A 15285-nucleotide genomic window follows, 5' to 3' on the forward strand; every position below is an offset into this window, starting at 1 on the left:
GCAAAGTCACCAATTTCTGATTTTAGGGGTGGTCAGGACTGTAGACAGCATTAATCATGGCCTGGCGTGGTTTAAACAAAATAAAGAAAGATAAATGAAAAAGCAGTGATTATGTGTGACTTTTTAGATTGTGGTGTCACAATACAAAACATTAGAGATTGTTTTTAATATTAGACTCTAATATTTATTTAAAATGAGCCTCCTTTATATTTGCAACATGGGTACATGTGTGCTTGAGGACTAGGAGAAGAGTCTGACCAAAGAAATGCCTGATCAAAATTGTTAGATCCTAAATTTGGTGGATTTTTCTAACTGGTTTGTAAAAATAAGCAATATAGAAGCTGAAATGTAGTGCCATTGCACTAATCACGTAAATAATAATTAAGTTGTAATCATTTCAATTGTTTCATAAGTTAATAAGTATTTGTTGTTAGCTTTAAATTGGAAGTGCAGGTGATATTCATCAGCTTGTGTTTATAGGAAAGAGCTTGCAGCTCATTCTCTTGCAATTAAATAAAACACTCATTCAGTTTGACTCAGAATATATTAACATTGTTGAAAGTTTCACACAGGCATCTGCGTGTGTGCTCACGGGTCCTAGTTATCTTGGGTAAATGTCTGTGTTTTCTTTTTTTCCAGGAGGGAAACTTCGATAGATTTTTGCGTTGAGTTCAACCTGAATTCCCAATTAAACGGTGCTTGCTCTAGAGTACACTACTCGTCTTAACTGAAAAGGTATGTATGGTGTGAAAAACCGGGTTAATTTGACAGCATTTACTGTAGTTTGCGGTGTTTTTGTTTGCGGCTCTTGTTAGCTAGCCAGCTATGCTAGGCTAACAGTTTATCCACACCACACGCGACGCGACAAACTACAGCGCGCACGCATTATAATCCGGTAATTGCACACATGTGGAGCAAATTAGTCCGTCTGTGTAGTTCTCATGAGCAGTTTATCGCAAAAAAAGCGTGATTTGGCTCATTGAGCGGCTAAAGTGCGCAGTGAGGGATGCTGGTGTGCGGCATCGCGCTGAAAATGCGCATCTGACAGGTCGATTCATTCAAAGCGCGTTATTACTGTAATCAAATATAGCACAGCCTATGCATTATAGTAGGCTGTTTTGATTGTGCTAACGGTAGAGACCTTAAATAATTTGCATATTTTAAGCGTTCGCGATTTTCTATTCATGCGTTCTTTCACCGGAGATTGGTATCACTTACTTTTATTTTATTTTTTTTATTGTCGATTGCGTGTCCCGCAAATTGTTTTCCTCGATTTAACGGTCATGTTTGGTTGTTTCACTTCCTCTTATTAAAGTTAACTGCCTCTTAATTTTGTTTAGTCGGTTTAAACGGTAGTTTTTGAGTGCGTTGGTTATGAGAACAATGCGTATTTTTAGCATTTTCGCTTCTCCATTTATACATTGTTTACTCACCAGAGATTTGTACTGTACGCTGTCATTAGATTATAATTTTCCGCGAATGATCAAAGTTTAAGAAAATGCTTCTAGTTATCTAGTCTAGTGGTCACCGCATTGTTTTTTAAAATGCATACTGCATACTGTAGAAATAGAAAACAATGTACAAAAGTAATATTTACAGGCCTTTCACTTTATTTATTTAACTACAGTTGCATTGTTTCCAGGGAATGTTAGTTTAATTAATACATGGATAATGTCTTGCAAAAATGTTACATATTTATGCATGCATACATAGATTTTAGGTAGGGGTTAATGTGTGTTGTATTAATTTTGGTGGAAGCTTGCATTCATTTTGAGTGCAACGCCCACATCTCAATGTCCAGTTTACAACTAATGGATCAAAACTGTCTTACACTTGACTTTTTAGATTTGTTATACTGTACATCGCAATATAGAAGAAAATGTCACTACTTCTGTTTCGTTGTGACTTTAAGTTAGGTTTTTTTTTTTTTCTCTCTCCCTGTAGTAGACTTTAACAGAATGAAGGTTGAAAGTGCAGTTTCAGTGCAGCGTCAAAGGGCTCTAAACAATCCCGGCTGAGGAATAAGGGTCTTATCTAGCGAAACGATATGTTATTTTCTAAAAAAAAATAATAATAAAAAATACAATTTATATACTTTATCTCAAATGCTCATCTTGTCTAGTTCTGTGATGCACATGCATACTCTGTCCACTCCGGTTCAATACGGTCAGGGTATGTCGCATCTCCCATCTCATTTTCTCTAGTCTCGCGCAGCCAGACCTTCAGACTAACGGCCGAAGGTTTGGTATTCATGGCAGCTTTCATTGGCCAAAGCCCGCCCATAAGGCCGTTTGGCGTGGAAATGCCCCCACAACAACAGACTGGCGTGCAACAAGTCAGTCACTGAAATAACCAGCATTGAAAGTTAAATAAGAAGAGGGAGAACAAGCAGTAAGTCAGTCATTTGTTCGCGAACGTTGCAAAAGTGTATAACAATGGCGTCTGCATAAGCACCTTTTAGCAAAATGCAGAGTAAATCAGTCTGCGCTTTGTTTCCCGGCGGACTGAAAATAAACGCGACACTCGCGTCTCCTGGAAATCCGGTCAAATTCAACTAATCAGATGACGACTTCGACATTCCTGAAGTGTTTCCAGTTCAGTGTACCATGTTTAGCCAACGTTCTGTGGGCCTGACGTCTGAGGCTGAGACTACATTTTCTCCAACTTCAAAACTGTCTGACATCGCTGCAGAAGTACCAACCCAGTGTTTACAAATTGAAAGTCCTAGGAGGTTCAAACACCCTTTACAAAAAAAAGTTAAACAGCCATGTAGGACGATTTTAAAGTTGGAGGAGAAAATGGCCATGTACACACTGCACCTAAATTCAGTTGTCAGTTCACCTTTTACTATTTAATTGCGTTCTGTAAACGCATAATTCACTAAAATGCGGGATTGACAACCGCATTAACTCCCAAAAAATGCAGGTAGTGACAACTGCATTTACAGAAATTCTGTGCAGTGTAGGGATGCTCATTTCGGTTAATTTTCCTGACCGACAACCGCTGCTCGTTATCCGAACATTAACCGTTAACTGATAAAATTAGAATAATAAATTTATTTAAAATAAAAATAGAATGCACGAGTATCTGTGATGATACATTAAAAATACAAGCAAATGTTTTATTTTAACGTGCAAACAGCAGCATACAGAGCAACAACAAAAACTGTATTGACATATACTCAAATTATCACGCAGCGGCTCTGAGAACAGAGAAAATCTGAATGGAAAAAAAAAAGAATAATATAAATAGGCCTACACTAAATATGTATAAATTAAATAACTACCTAATTAAGATGACAAAACTAAAACACACTGAATCCTTTTATGCGCTTTCAAGAACTGTACCGGTCTTATTCTTCTCGTCGGACATAAAAATATATAGCAGGCCAGCCAATACCTCAGTGTGCCTAGTTTTTAACATGTCCACATGCTGTACGGATAGGCAGGACCGCTGCCTGTTAACTCTTAGATCCGCGAAAAAAACACCATCACAAAAACCCTTTCAATTTGCGGTTCGGGTCTTCCATCCACTGTCATATGCGTGTGGAGAAGCGCGTGTTTTACAGCGTTCAGCAATAGCCAATCACAGACATGTATGTTGATTCGATTATCGCTGTGGCCAATCAGAGGAGGCTATGTTACAATCCACTCACCAACCAAAGTGCCGGTTTCAGTTTTGCTGATTTCTACACTTTCGCAAACTCTCTTATTAAACAAAGAAATTGTAGGCATTATATAAATAAGAGATTAATTGTGCAGTGTAAAGGTTATTTTATTACTTTTTAATAACTTTATGAGATTGCGATGAACTACTCTAGGATGAGTGACAGCTTCAGTGATTGTAACGGGAGCGCCTATTGCGCACTTTCTAGACTATAATTCATTCAGAATTTGAATACATTCACTCACGGATTCACTCTAATAACCCAATAACGCCACTTGCCATTGAGGCTACGTCTACATTAATCCAGATACATTTGAAAACGGAGTTTTCGTTTGAAAACGCTCTCCGTCCACACTAGCGTTTCCAAGCGTTTTCCAAAAGTTTCTCATCCACACTGAAACGTAAGAAAACATCAAATTCGCCTTACTGCGCATGCGTAAAGCCTCCAAAATTAGACAGACATAATAAGTTTTCACGCAATTCTTCTGGCGGGATAATTTACGGAAATATCTCATCCACTGACGCGTCTATCGCGCTCATTCATATTTTATCTGAAAAGCAGTTGTCGTCATGTTTTGCAGGACAGCAACTGTGAGTAAATTTTCTGTCATCATTTTAGGACTGTAATTTGAGGAGTGTACAAGAGAAATCTCTTTAGCAGCAGTGTGATAGTGAATAGCACAGGCACAATTACTGCTGTAAACATAGATATCTATTGGTACAATATGCGTCACATGACTAAATATGCGTCATCGTTTCCAAAAGCCTCCGTTTTCACAGTCCACACTACAACGCGAAAACGGCGTTTTCAAATTTATCCACTTTGGAGAGCGTTTTCAAAAAGCTCTGTTTTCCTTGACAAAAACGCCATCTCAGTGTGGACGGAAGGCCAAAACGGAGAGAAAAAGATGCGTTTTCAAACGAAAACATATTAGTGTGGACATGGCCTGAGTTGCATATACTACATCTGTTTACTAAGTAAAGGTGAAGCGAAATATGTCTGTACAGCCACACTGCACATGTCGACACGTGCGCGTGAGTAAACGGGTAACTTACAAATAGCATTATTTCTTTCACCATGCAGCAAACGTAAAAAAAAAAAGAAAAAGAGAAAAACCGTTTAACTGATAGTAATAATCGGTTAAAATTCTTACTGTCGGTTAACGGTTAAACGGTCAATATGAGCATCCCTAGTGCAGTGTGTACGGAACCGAACTCAACAACTAGTTGTTAAAGGGGAAACTTTCGGCAAAATGCAATCTGGGGTGTTTTTTGGATTGTAAACGAGTCAAACTTTCATCTAAAAGCATAATTACGACAAATGAGCCACTTTTAAGATTGACCGTGATTTTGTTCTCTGGTCAAATGGCCGGTGAATGGGAGTGCTTGGGGCACTACTTTGAGCGCATCAAAATCGATATTTTTACAACATTAAGAAGGCTCAACACACCATGACACTTTGCTCGAAGTGTCGCCTGGGTCTCTACACATGAACTCGAGCATTGAGAACATTGTTTGTGTACACAGAGTTTACTAAAAAGAAAGGTTTTGAACAACTCTCTTAAACTGTTTGGGTTTTTGCTCGCAGCCATCTTGCCAGTCAAGAAGTGTCGATCTCCGAATGCAACGTAATAGTGAGAGTAAAGATGGATAGCTCCTAAAGCATATTTCCATATAAATGCACGGCTAATTTTTTGTTTTGTCGCAAGTGATAAACAATATTAACCTTCTAGTTGTAAAAACCGCCTCCATATAAGAAGCATGCGGAGATCGACACTTCTTGACTGGCAAGACGGCTGCAAGCAAAAACCCAAACAGTGTAAGTGAGTTGTTCAAAACCTTTCGTTTTAGTAAACTCTGTGTACACAATGTTCTCAATGCTTAAGTTCATGTGTAGAGACCCAGGCGATACTTCGAGCAAAGTGTCATGGTGTGTCGAGCCTTCTTACTGTTGTAAAAATATCGATTTTGATGCGCTCAAAGTAGTGCCCCTAGCACTCCCATTCACCGGCCATTTGACCAGAGAACAAAATCACGGTCAATCTTAAAGTGGCTCTTTCGTCGTAATTATGCCTTTTAGATGAAAGTTTGACTCGTTTACAATCCAAAAAACACCCCAGATTGCATTTTGCCGAAAGTTTCCCTTCAATGGCATATTAAACGTACATCAAAAACGCGTCTTCGTCTGTACGTGAGATGCAAGAAAACAAAGTCTTAACCTTATCCCATTGTAACAAGGGGCTAGCTGCACTCACAAGTCCTGTGGTAAAGTGTATATGTTGCCAGGTCTTCTTAGGAAAAAAAAACTCCAAACAAGGACCACCACAAAAAAACACTAAAACACCCAAATGCTTTGTTTCATAACACCAAAAAAATTCTCATATCCGCAAAAGACTACTTTAACTCCATAAAGTGCCTCAGCAAGACCAAACAACATGCCTAAACGCGCTTGTAAATACAAGGACATGGCAACACTGCAAGATGGCGCTCTCTAAAGCCCGGCTCACACTACAGGAGTTTTAAAATCCTAACCGATTATGAAATATGGTTGCAGCGCACACATAAGGAGAATCTTCGCAGATTATCTTACCTGAAATCTTAAACATGCACGCACTATAAGATTTGAAAATCCTGGCGCATCACACACTACAAGATATTATTAGGATTATCATGCCTCCTGATCTCACACAGCCAATCTCCATTTCAGCAACTAATGTTTACATAGGTTAACTTGTGCACTCACCTGGTATGTTCAAAACTAGGGCTGTGATGGTCTCAATGGCCCCAGAAAAAGTAATTACCATGAATGTGTCGGGGCAAAAATTAAGGAGATATTTGAATTAATAATAATAAGTCCGTGTCGCAAAGATGAAGTTGACTATCTTGACTCGCCATCTGCTCACTTTTAAAGCCTAAATGCATCTTTATGAATTAGGCCTATAGCTTATGAAAGAGTTTTGTTTTCGATTTTAATTATTTCGTTTTATAGTAGTGAAGTAATAATTTAAAGCGTATATTAATTATTGTGAAGCGCTCCTTTTTAACACCAGACATCAGAAAGCGTATCCTGTTTGTTTTCTTCAAAAGCACGTTTTGTTAACGCTGTGTACACACGAACTAAGGTAGACCCTTCACAATTCTGGATGATATATTACTCTGACCGCTTTATGAGCAAAAATGAAGTTTCACATCGCACCGGCGAATGCATGTAGGCGCGCTCCAGCTTTCAATCTCCGCAAACGATTGGATATGTGCCTATTAGCACACATTATCTAGGTTAAACGATTAAACAAATATTATGATATGCTTTAAGTTTTTATATATATAGATATATATATAGATATAGATATATATATAGATATAGATATAGATATAGATTTTAATTTAAATCGTGATGGCTTGAGAAGGCTAAATTGATCTGTTTGCCGCTGGTCGCATTACTTTAAAAAAAAAAAAAACTTGAATTGAACAAACAAAAAATGTACCAAATATATCTCTAAATTCACTTTATAAACTAAAGAAACGAAAATAAATGTAATCACTTTGTTATTAAAGACAGCAGCTGTGTAATGGGGAAGAGAAAGAGGAAAAAAGACAGGTTCCAGTCGGACTCGGGCCAGTAGTTCTGATGAGCTGTCCGACATTTTTGCAACGAATGTTTGTTTAATAGCCTATGTAACATTGTATTTAGGCTACTTTCTTATTTAAATATATTATTTCTTTAATTTATTTGAGCGTTTTTTGTTCACTGATGTAAGTGCTAAAATAAACAGGCACGTTTATTAATAATGTTTGAGCCTAATTTATTTTGTGTTTCAAAATTATATACATATGTATTTATATATAGGCCTATGTACACAAACGTCAGTATATACATTTATAAAACACTTCGCTACCGCTGTGGTAAAAATCTGCCTATTCAAAACTATAAGACAATTTTACCTCAGCATAGCTCCTCTTTCTCCTTACAGTTGTGGTACGTTTTCGACACATTATGCTGACAAGACAGTTACTACAAAAACTCAAGAAGCAGTTTCCTTCATCTCCACTATCAAACGACCCGTGTTTTGTGGTCACGCATTGGCTGTTGTGAAAGTACTGATAAGCACATAGCGTCATCATCGCGATTTAAAATCTTAAATATCAAACATGTTTGATTTGATCGGGGCAGCCCCGATCTGTGAGCTAGCAGATCGGGAGATGCAAGATTCGATCTTTGAACGCCTCACATTACAAGATAATCTGCGCCGAACATCGGGGCCGATCGAGGTGCTTGACAAGATTTTTCCTCCGATTCTCGGAAGGGGAAAATCGGGGCAAAATCGGGCTAAAACTCCTGTAGTGTGAGCCGGGCTTGAAGCAGCCTCTGAACAAAACACGGCACGTCTGTCAACGACGATTTAGTTAAAATCAACAGACAAAAAAAAAGTCTTTAGCCAAAAGATGGCAGATACCAAATGGCTGAATTGTTATTCACTCCTGCAAGATGCAAAATGTTTCTATGGCTACAAATGTGGGAGTGGCTTCTTTACCGTACATGCATTAAACTATCATTTATGGGATTCACTCCCGCATTTAAATGCGGCTATGTAAGTGGCCAAGGATGGGAGTTTTTTTTTTTTTTTTTTTTTGGACATACCTTAACTGTCTTGAACTGGCATGCACAGAGTACGCATTGCAGAGTTAGACAAGACTATATACTATAATATGTGACCCTGGACCACAAAACCAGTCATAAGGTTAAATTTGACAACTGAGATTTATACATCAATAGAAAGCTTATTTATTGAGCTTTCATATGATGTATGGTTGTTCGGATAGGACAATATTTGGCCGAGATGCATCTATTTGAAATCAGAAATCTGAGGATGCAAAAAAATCAAAGACTGAGAAAATCACCTTTTAAAGTTGTCCAAATTAGGTTCTTAACAATGCATATTACTAATCAAAAATTACATTTTGATATGTTTACAGTAGGCATTTTACAAAAAATCTTCATGGAACATGATCTTTACTTAATTTCTTAATGATTTTTGGCATAAAAGAAAAATCAAAAATTGACCCATGCAATGTACTTTTGGCTATTGCTACAAACATACCCCAGCGACTTAAGACTGGTTTTGTGGTCCAGGGTCACATATAAGGAAAATATTTTTATTTTTAAGAAATTGACCAATCGTTTGGCTAGATAAGACCCTTATTCCTTGACTAGGATCATTTAGAGCCCTTTGAAGCTGCACTGAAACTGCATTTTTAACCTTCAGTTCGTTGCGCACCATTGAAGTCCACTATGGAGAAAAATCCTGGAATATTTTCCTCAAAAGATTTCTTTGCGACTGAAGAAAGAAAGACATGAAAATTATGTTGGTTGTCATTAAAAGTGTAAGCATTGTGAATCATGCCCAGCCTTATGTAAGACAAACTCACTTTTTGACTCATGATGATCAGTATCAAATATTTGGCATCACTAATAAGGAAACCTTTTTGCTGTTTGGTTATTTTTCGTGCCATTACTTTGAAGAGAGAGCTGCACTATTCCTCTTTTTGTAAAACATGTTTTATCAATGTATTAAATGGGGAAACCTATGAAATGGTTGAAAAGTTATTGAATGTATTACAACCTAATCACTACTGCTAAAAAAAGTTAGAGAGTAAAGTTAACACACTACTAGTCAAAAGTTATTATTTTTATGAAGTTACTTCTGCTCAATCCTGCACTTATTCGCAGCAAAAGCAGTACTATTGTGAAGTCCTTTTACCGTTTTTAAAATGTAATTTATTTTGTTTTTTTATAAATGTGATCAAAGCTAAATTTCCAGCATCATTACTCCAGTCTTCAGTGTTGCATGATCCTTCAGAAATCATTCTAATATGCTGAATTGCTGTTCAATAAACATTTTATCAATATGAGCCTGAAAAAAAAAAATTCTACTGTTTCCAACACTATTATTATAATGTTTTTTTTTTTTTTTGCAGAAAATCAGAATATTAGAATGGTTTCTAAAGGATTATGTGACTAGAAAGACTAAAAATTCAGCTTTAAAATCACAGGAATGAAATGCATTTGAAACTTCAGTAGTCAACATTTGAAGTGGATCAAAACCCTTCAAAGTTGTCCTAAAACCTAAATGATTTAGTTAATCTACTAATGGAGATTACAATGGGATGATTTCACAATCATTCTGTACTAAACAGCAGTGTATTGTTACATATCGCCACTGCTACAATTTCACTGTATCAGGTTCTTATAAAATGGAAACTCAAAAGCTCTCTACAGTTAGAGTATGTTTCAGACACTATGGTGACATTTCCTCACTGGTGTGAACCCAATGTGGTTTTAAAGTTTTACCTTTTATGGCGTTCTTAACCAGCTGGATGAAAATGTCATTTCAATTTTGTAGTTCACAGAGTTATTTATATTCTTAAAGGTTAGAATGGAACAAAATATTGATGAGGTTTTTTTTGGTTATGTCTTGTAATAAATTGAAGCTTAATATTTGAGTTGAATGTTGATTTAAATGCAGTTTTTGAAATTGCACACCAACTGTGTATTGCTTTGCAGAAAAAATCCTTTTTGTCCTTTTGTTTTACAGATTTTCAATCATTTTGTGGGCCACAAGACATGTCTGGTATAGCGTTAAGTCGTCTCGCACAAGAACGGAAGGCGTGGCGGAAAGACCATCCTTTTGTAAGTATGAGATGTTTCCGATCATCGATGTACAGCTGTTCTAGAGAAATTTTGAAAAAGAGTGGTCTTGTTTAACTTGCGTGTTTAACATGCAACAGGGTTCAATCAACAACATTTTTCGAGAATTATTAAATTATTTAGAACTGCGGTATTACCCTTTGGAAGAAAAGCACTGAGGGGGGTAATGAAGGGGAGTACTTTCCATCTATGGAGGAGAAACTGTTATTTTAAGATGTCACTATTATTTTAATTTATTCTACTGAGAAGTCACTATTGAAACTGTTGGGGTGTATTTGCTCTCACAAATGAGACCACAGATAAAACAGTTTCTAGAGTTTGACATTTTGAAACTTTCGTAGCCACCCACAGGATTGAAAAAAGACAACTTTATATGAAGTTTATATATAATAACCCCCCTCCCCCCCTTAGGGTTTTGTAGCCGTACCAACAAAAAACCCTGATGGAACTATGAACTTGATGAACTGGGAGTGTGCCATCCCTGGAAAAAAAGGGGTAAGTGCCAATTTGGAAAATTTTATTTAACTGAATTCTATGTAATGTTTGTGTTTATATGAATACCACATTGGTATTCTAGTTTGTAAGGTGATGTTTTACAGTACAGAGACTCATTATTATTTACAAACAGTGTTGGGGAAAACTTTTAAAAATAATGCATTACAATTTTGCGTTACTCCCTAAATAAGTAACTAATTGCATTACTTGGTTACTTTTTATTGAGAGTAATATAACGTTACTTTTGAGTTACTTTTTAAATCTGTGCAGAGCTTGTTTGTCAGCAGCAAAGACACTGGTTAATAAAATTGGTTAAAAGACATGAAGGATATTTGAATCATTTAACATTTTATTTATTGCAGGTTTGCGTCTAGTCTGAGTTGCATTTCACAATTTATCTTATCTATTATTATTATTATTATATTTTTTTTTTTTTTTTTTTTTTTTTTTTTTTTGGTGAGTGAAATTATTCTAGAACTAAAGTAACATCTTACTCCTGACTTCTCTTAACATTGGGACAGGAGAGCTTTCACTAGCGTTACTTTTTTGAAAAAGTAACTAATCTTCCTGTAAATTTTAAGTAATTTAAAGTCTTACTTTACTAGTTACTTAAAGGAACACTCCACTTTTTTGGGGGGGGAAATGGGCTCATTCTCCAAATTCCCCCATTTTTAAATCCATTCAGACGTTCTCCTGTTCTGGCGATATCACTTTTAGCATAGATCAATGAATCCTATGAGACCAATATAGCATCGTGTTCAAAAATGACCAACGAGTTTCGATATTTGTCCTATTTAAAACTTGACTCTTCTGTAGTTACATCGTGTACTAATACTGGTGGAAAATGTAAAGCTGCAATTTTCTAGACCGATAAGATTAGCCGTAACATAGCCTAAGCAGCACATGTGGAAATGCTAACTTCCGTCAACATATCCAACGTGACCAACTGCATGCACAGGGAGCTACACTTGCAATGCCGGTCACATTGGAATTTACCTAGCTGGGAACTAATTTCAGGCGCTGCGTGATATTACTGCGCCTGCTTCGGCCATGTTACGGCAGCAAACTTCCTTGACTATTACGCCGGAATGGGAGTGTAGTTCCTAATCTTATCGGCCTAGAAAATCACATCTTTACATTTTCCGCTGGTCTTAGTACACGATATAACTGCAGAAGAGTCAAGTTTTAAATGGGACAAATATCGAAACTCGTTGGTCATTTTTGAACGTGATGCTATTGGTCTAATAGGATTCAATGATCTATGCTAAGCTATGCTAAAAGTGATATCGCCAGAACAGGAGAACGGCTGAATGGATTTCAAAACGGTAAAACTCAACTTATTAACTCGGGAGGAGTTGGAGAATGAGCCTATTTCCAAAAAAAGTGGAGTGTTCCTTTAAGGCAAGAAACTGCAGGTGAATAGGGTAAAAAAAAAGTTCGTTGATACATTGGTAAGTTTTCTAAAATGTAAGGTTTATATATGCAAATGAGGCATTATTTAATGAAATGCGCACTAATTTGCATACAGTTCTAGTACAAAAATTGGAAACACTGAAGTCTGTTTCAATTCTTGTTGAATAATATTTATCTATTTTTTTTTTTGACATTAGAGTCAACTTTTTACAGAGGGAATTTTGGGTGTCATTTTGTTACGCAGTAACTCAGAAAAAAACTAGAACAGAGAGGAAACACTCATTACCATTTTTTGGGGGGAATAAAATGTATATAATCAAGCATATTATATATGAACAAATCCCTTTGTAAAAACTTTCAGGATATAGAGAGGAATAAAACTAAAGTCTGATGTGTGTAAGAGCTACTGAAGTGGAGATTTATGGCTCAGTGTAGGAGAAAAACCATTTTGAGAAAACGGCCTTTAAAAATATGGATTGTAATTGAAATCTATTGGCACAAATAGATAAAGTGCTATAAAAGAAACACTTAACAGTGTTTTTGGAAGTTTTCTTTCCACTAGTCTGAAAAAAAAAAAAAAAAAAAAACTTTATGAAATGCCAAAAAGCCCAAAATCTCAAACTTGAAAAATAGATTTTTTTTGCCTGCAGTGTCTTCCCTTAACGTAATCTGGTTACGTAATTCTCGTTACTTGTAGTGCTTCACCCCCAACACTGTTTATGACTGCTGTTTACATTATTCTCAAGTGTCTTCTGCGTTTGGAAATGGGTTTCGGACTTGTCTGCACCTTGTATGTGTTTAAGTAAGGTTTTTTTCCTGTTCTCAGACACCGTGGGAGGGAGGCTTGTTCAAACTTCGGATGCTGTTCAAGGACGACTATCCTTCCTCTCCACCAAAGTGTAAATCAGATGTTTAATGGATCTAATCCTTTGTTTGTACTTTGTAGTATGCGTGTCGTGTCTAATCATGTCTGGTTTTGATCATGTGACTTCTACAGGTAAATTTGAGCCCCCTTTATTCCATCCAAATGTATATCCGTCTGGTACCGTATGCTTGTCCATATTAGAGGAAGACAAAGACTGGAGGCCTGCCATTACAATCAAGCAGGTAAGCCATAAAGGTTGGGTCCTTTAAAGGTTCCACCGCTTTGTAAATTGATGGTTAAAATTTGTTAAAAGCTCTGTAAATGGAACAGCCAATAACAAAGTGTAGTTCAAGATTATAGTGTTTAAAGATGAATTATGTTCATTGGATTGAGCTTGAAATGTCATGTCGATTTAAACAATGTTCAATGCAATCCTGAAGAGGGCAGTGTTATCTCATAAAGCTCTGCAACTGATTTTTTATTTTTAGATCTTGCTAGGCATCCAAGAACTCCTTAACGAACCAAATATTCAGGACCCCGCACAGGCTGAAGCATACACAATTTACTGGTACGCACCTCTAGCTCAAATATAGTCTTGCCTGTAGAGACCGAAATGCTTATTGCTTCTGTTATGAATCTTGTGTTTGCATTTCTGTTTCAGCCAAAACAGAGTGGAGTATGAAAAAAGGGTCAGAGCACAAGCCAAAAAGTTCTCGCCGTAAACCTCAAGATTTCGCACTGTATTGGAAATGGGTTTTGACCAGGTCTCCTCGCCCCTGTTACTCTCCCCCACAAATCATATCCACTTAATACTAATTTACTGCTGGGCTTAAATAAATGAATGTGTCGTGCCATTGTCAATCCACCTGATTCTCGTCCTGACAAACTCTTCCTGGGGGTTTTAAATTTTGGCCTTTTGTATAGTGTCTTGTTTTCCTTCCTGTTTGGGCAGCAGAGAAGCTCACACAGTTGTGTGAGAGTGGAATTTTTTTTTTTTTTTTTTTTTTTTTTTTTTTTTGGGTGGGTGGGGTACTTGGTAACAGTGCTACATATTTGCAAAAAAGGCACAATAGACGTCATCCACATGCAGAAGAAATGATATTCCACAGATGCAGAGGTATAAGCCTACAACTGCTTTCGTTTTGCTTAATCTTTGTTTTCTTTCAGACTGGCCTCCTTAGTCTCTTTCATGGTTTTAATGATTTAAAACTTGCTATTAATGTCAGTATTTCAACTGCTGTAAAATGATACTTTTATACTTTCTTTACTTTGAATTAGTGTCTGTAGAGAGATTTCCATTCCTGATGCAGGCAGTGTACTAAGCATGTACCATTCAGTATGATAGCGTTGTGCTGCCTCGGCCGTCTGTGTTTTGCAAAAAAGAAGAAAAAAAAAAAAGACTTAACGTAAAAGGCCTCTGAATCAAATGGTTAGTTAACCGCTGCATCAGTCTCTTTGTGTTCATATGGTGTTTTGTTCATGTAAGTGTATAGAGTAAATAAAAAAATGTTTATACAAAGCCAGTCGTGACTGCAGGTATGTTCTTCACACGAATGGATTGATTTCAAACACCTTGAAAGGTAAGTCTTATAGTTCTTGATTATGGTCGCATTATTATTATTATTATTATTATTATTATTATTATTATTATTATTATTTTTATTTTTTTTTGAATATTTCTACTTTAGGTTAATTTTGAAAATTTGGCAGGAATTAGAAAACGGTAAGAATCTGATTTGATCATTTTATTGTTAAGTGTTTTATAAAATGTCAAGTAGTGGACAGGAATTAGAAAAGAAATTTATACATAACATTATATAAAATAGTAGTACACATCCAACTGAAAATATGAATCATTGAATTTAAATAAGTTTTATAAAATGTTTTAGTCATAAATGTTAATTTTGTTTTCAAATTCGTAGTACTGATTATATCAACTGATATCTTCAAAAAAATTTAACTATACAACTCATACTTTTTATGACTTGAGTCTTGCTTTTGACTCAAATGTTGGTTTAAGTGGTCCTGTTTTGAGTATGATACTAATAATTTCACTTGTCTGACAGCCATAGGTGGAGAGTGAACCAACTCCAGGGTGATGTTAAAAGTAGCCTAATATTAACTGCAAACATCATAAACC

General features: G+C 36.3%; 1 protein-coding gene across 1 annotated transcript; it reads left to right on the forward strand.

Moving 5' to 3' along the window:
• The first annotated feature begins 600 nt into the window (after positions 1-600).
• Positions 601-14668, forward strand: ube2ia (ubiquitin-conjugating enzyme E2Ia). Its single transcript, XM_073838654.1, has 7 exons — positions 601-735; positions 10260-10354; positions 10784-10867; positions 13107-13179; positions 13278-13387; positions 13634-13713; positions 13807-14668. Exons 2-7 carry the CDS (start codon positions 10289-10291, stop codon positions 13865-13867), a joined length of 474 nt encoding a protein of 157 aa, XP_073694755.1. The 5' UTR covers positions 601-735; positions 10260-10288; the 3' UTR covers positions 13868-14668.
• The last annotated feature ends 617 nt before the right edge of the window (positions 14669-15285 follow it).

This window comes from Garra rufa, chromosome 1, assembly GCF_049309525.1.
Source record: "Garra rufa chromosome 1, GarRuf1.0, whole genome shotgun sequence".
NCBI classification, from domain to species: Eukaryota; Metazoa; Chordata; class Actinopteri; order Cypriniformes; family Cyprinidae; genus Garra; species Garra rufa.

Bases quoted from the DNA above. Each gene is read 5' to 3' on its own strand.
- ube2ia (XM_073838654.1), top strand. From the start codon at position 10,289: ATGTCTGGTATAGCGTTAAGTCGTCTCGCACAAGAACGGAAGGCGTGG. The intron at 13,180-13,277 runs GTAAATCAGATG...TGACTTCTACAG, and splicing joins TCCTTCCTCTCCACCAAAGT to GTAAATTTGAGCCCCCTTTA. The intron at 13,714-13,806 runs GTACGCACCTCT...TTTCTGTTTCAG, and splicing joins GAAGCATACACAATTTACTG to CCAAAACAGAGTGGAGTATG.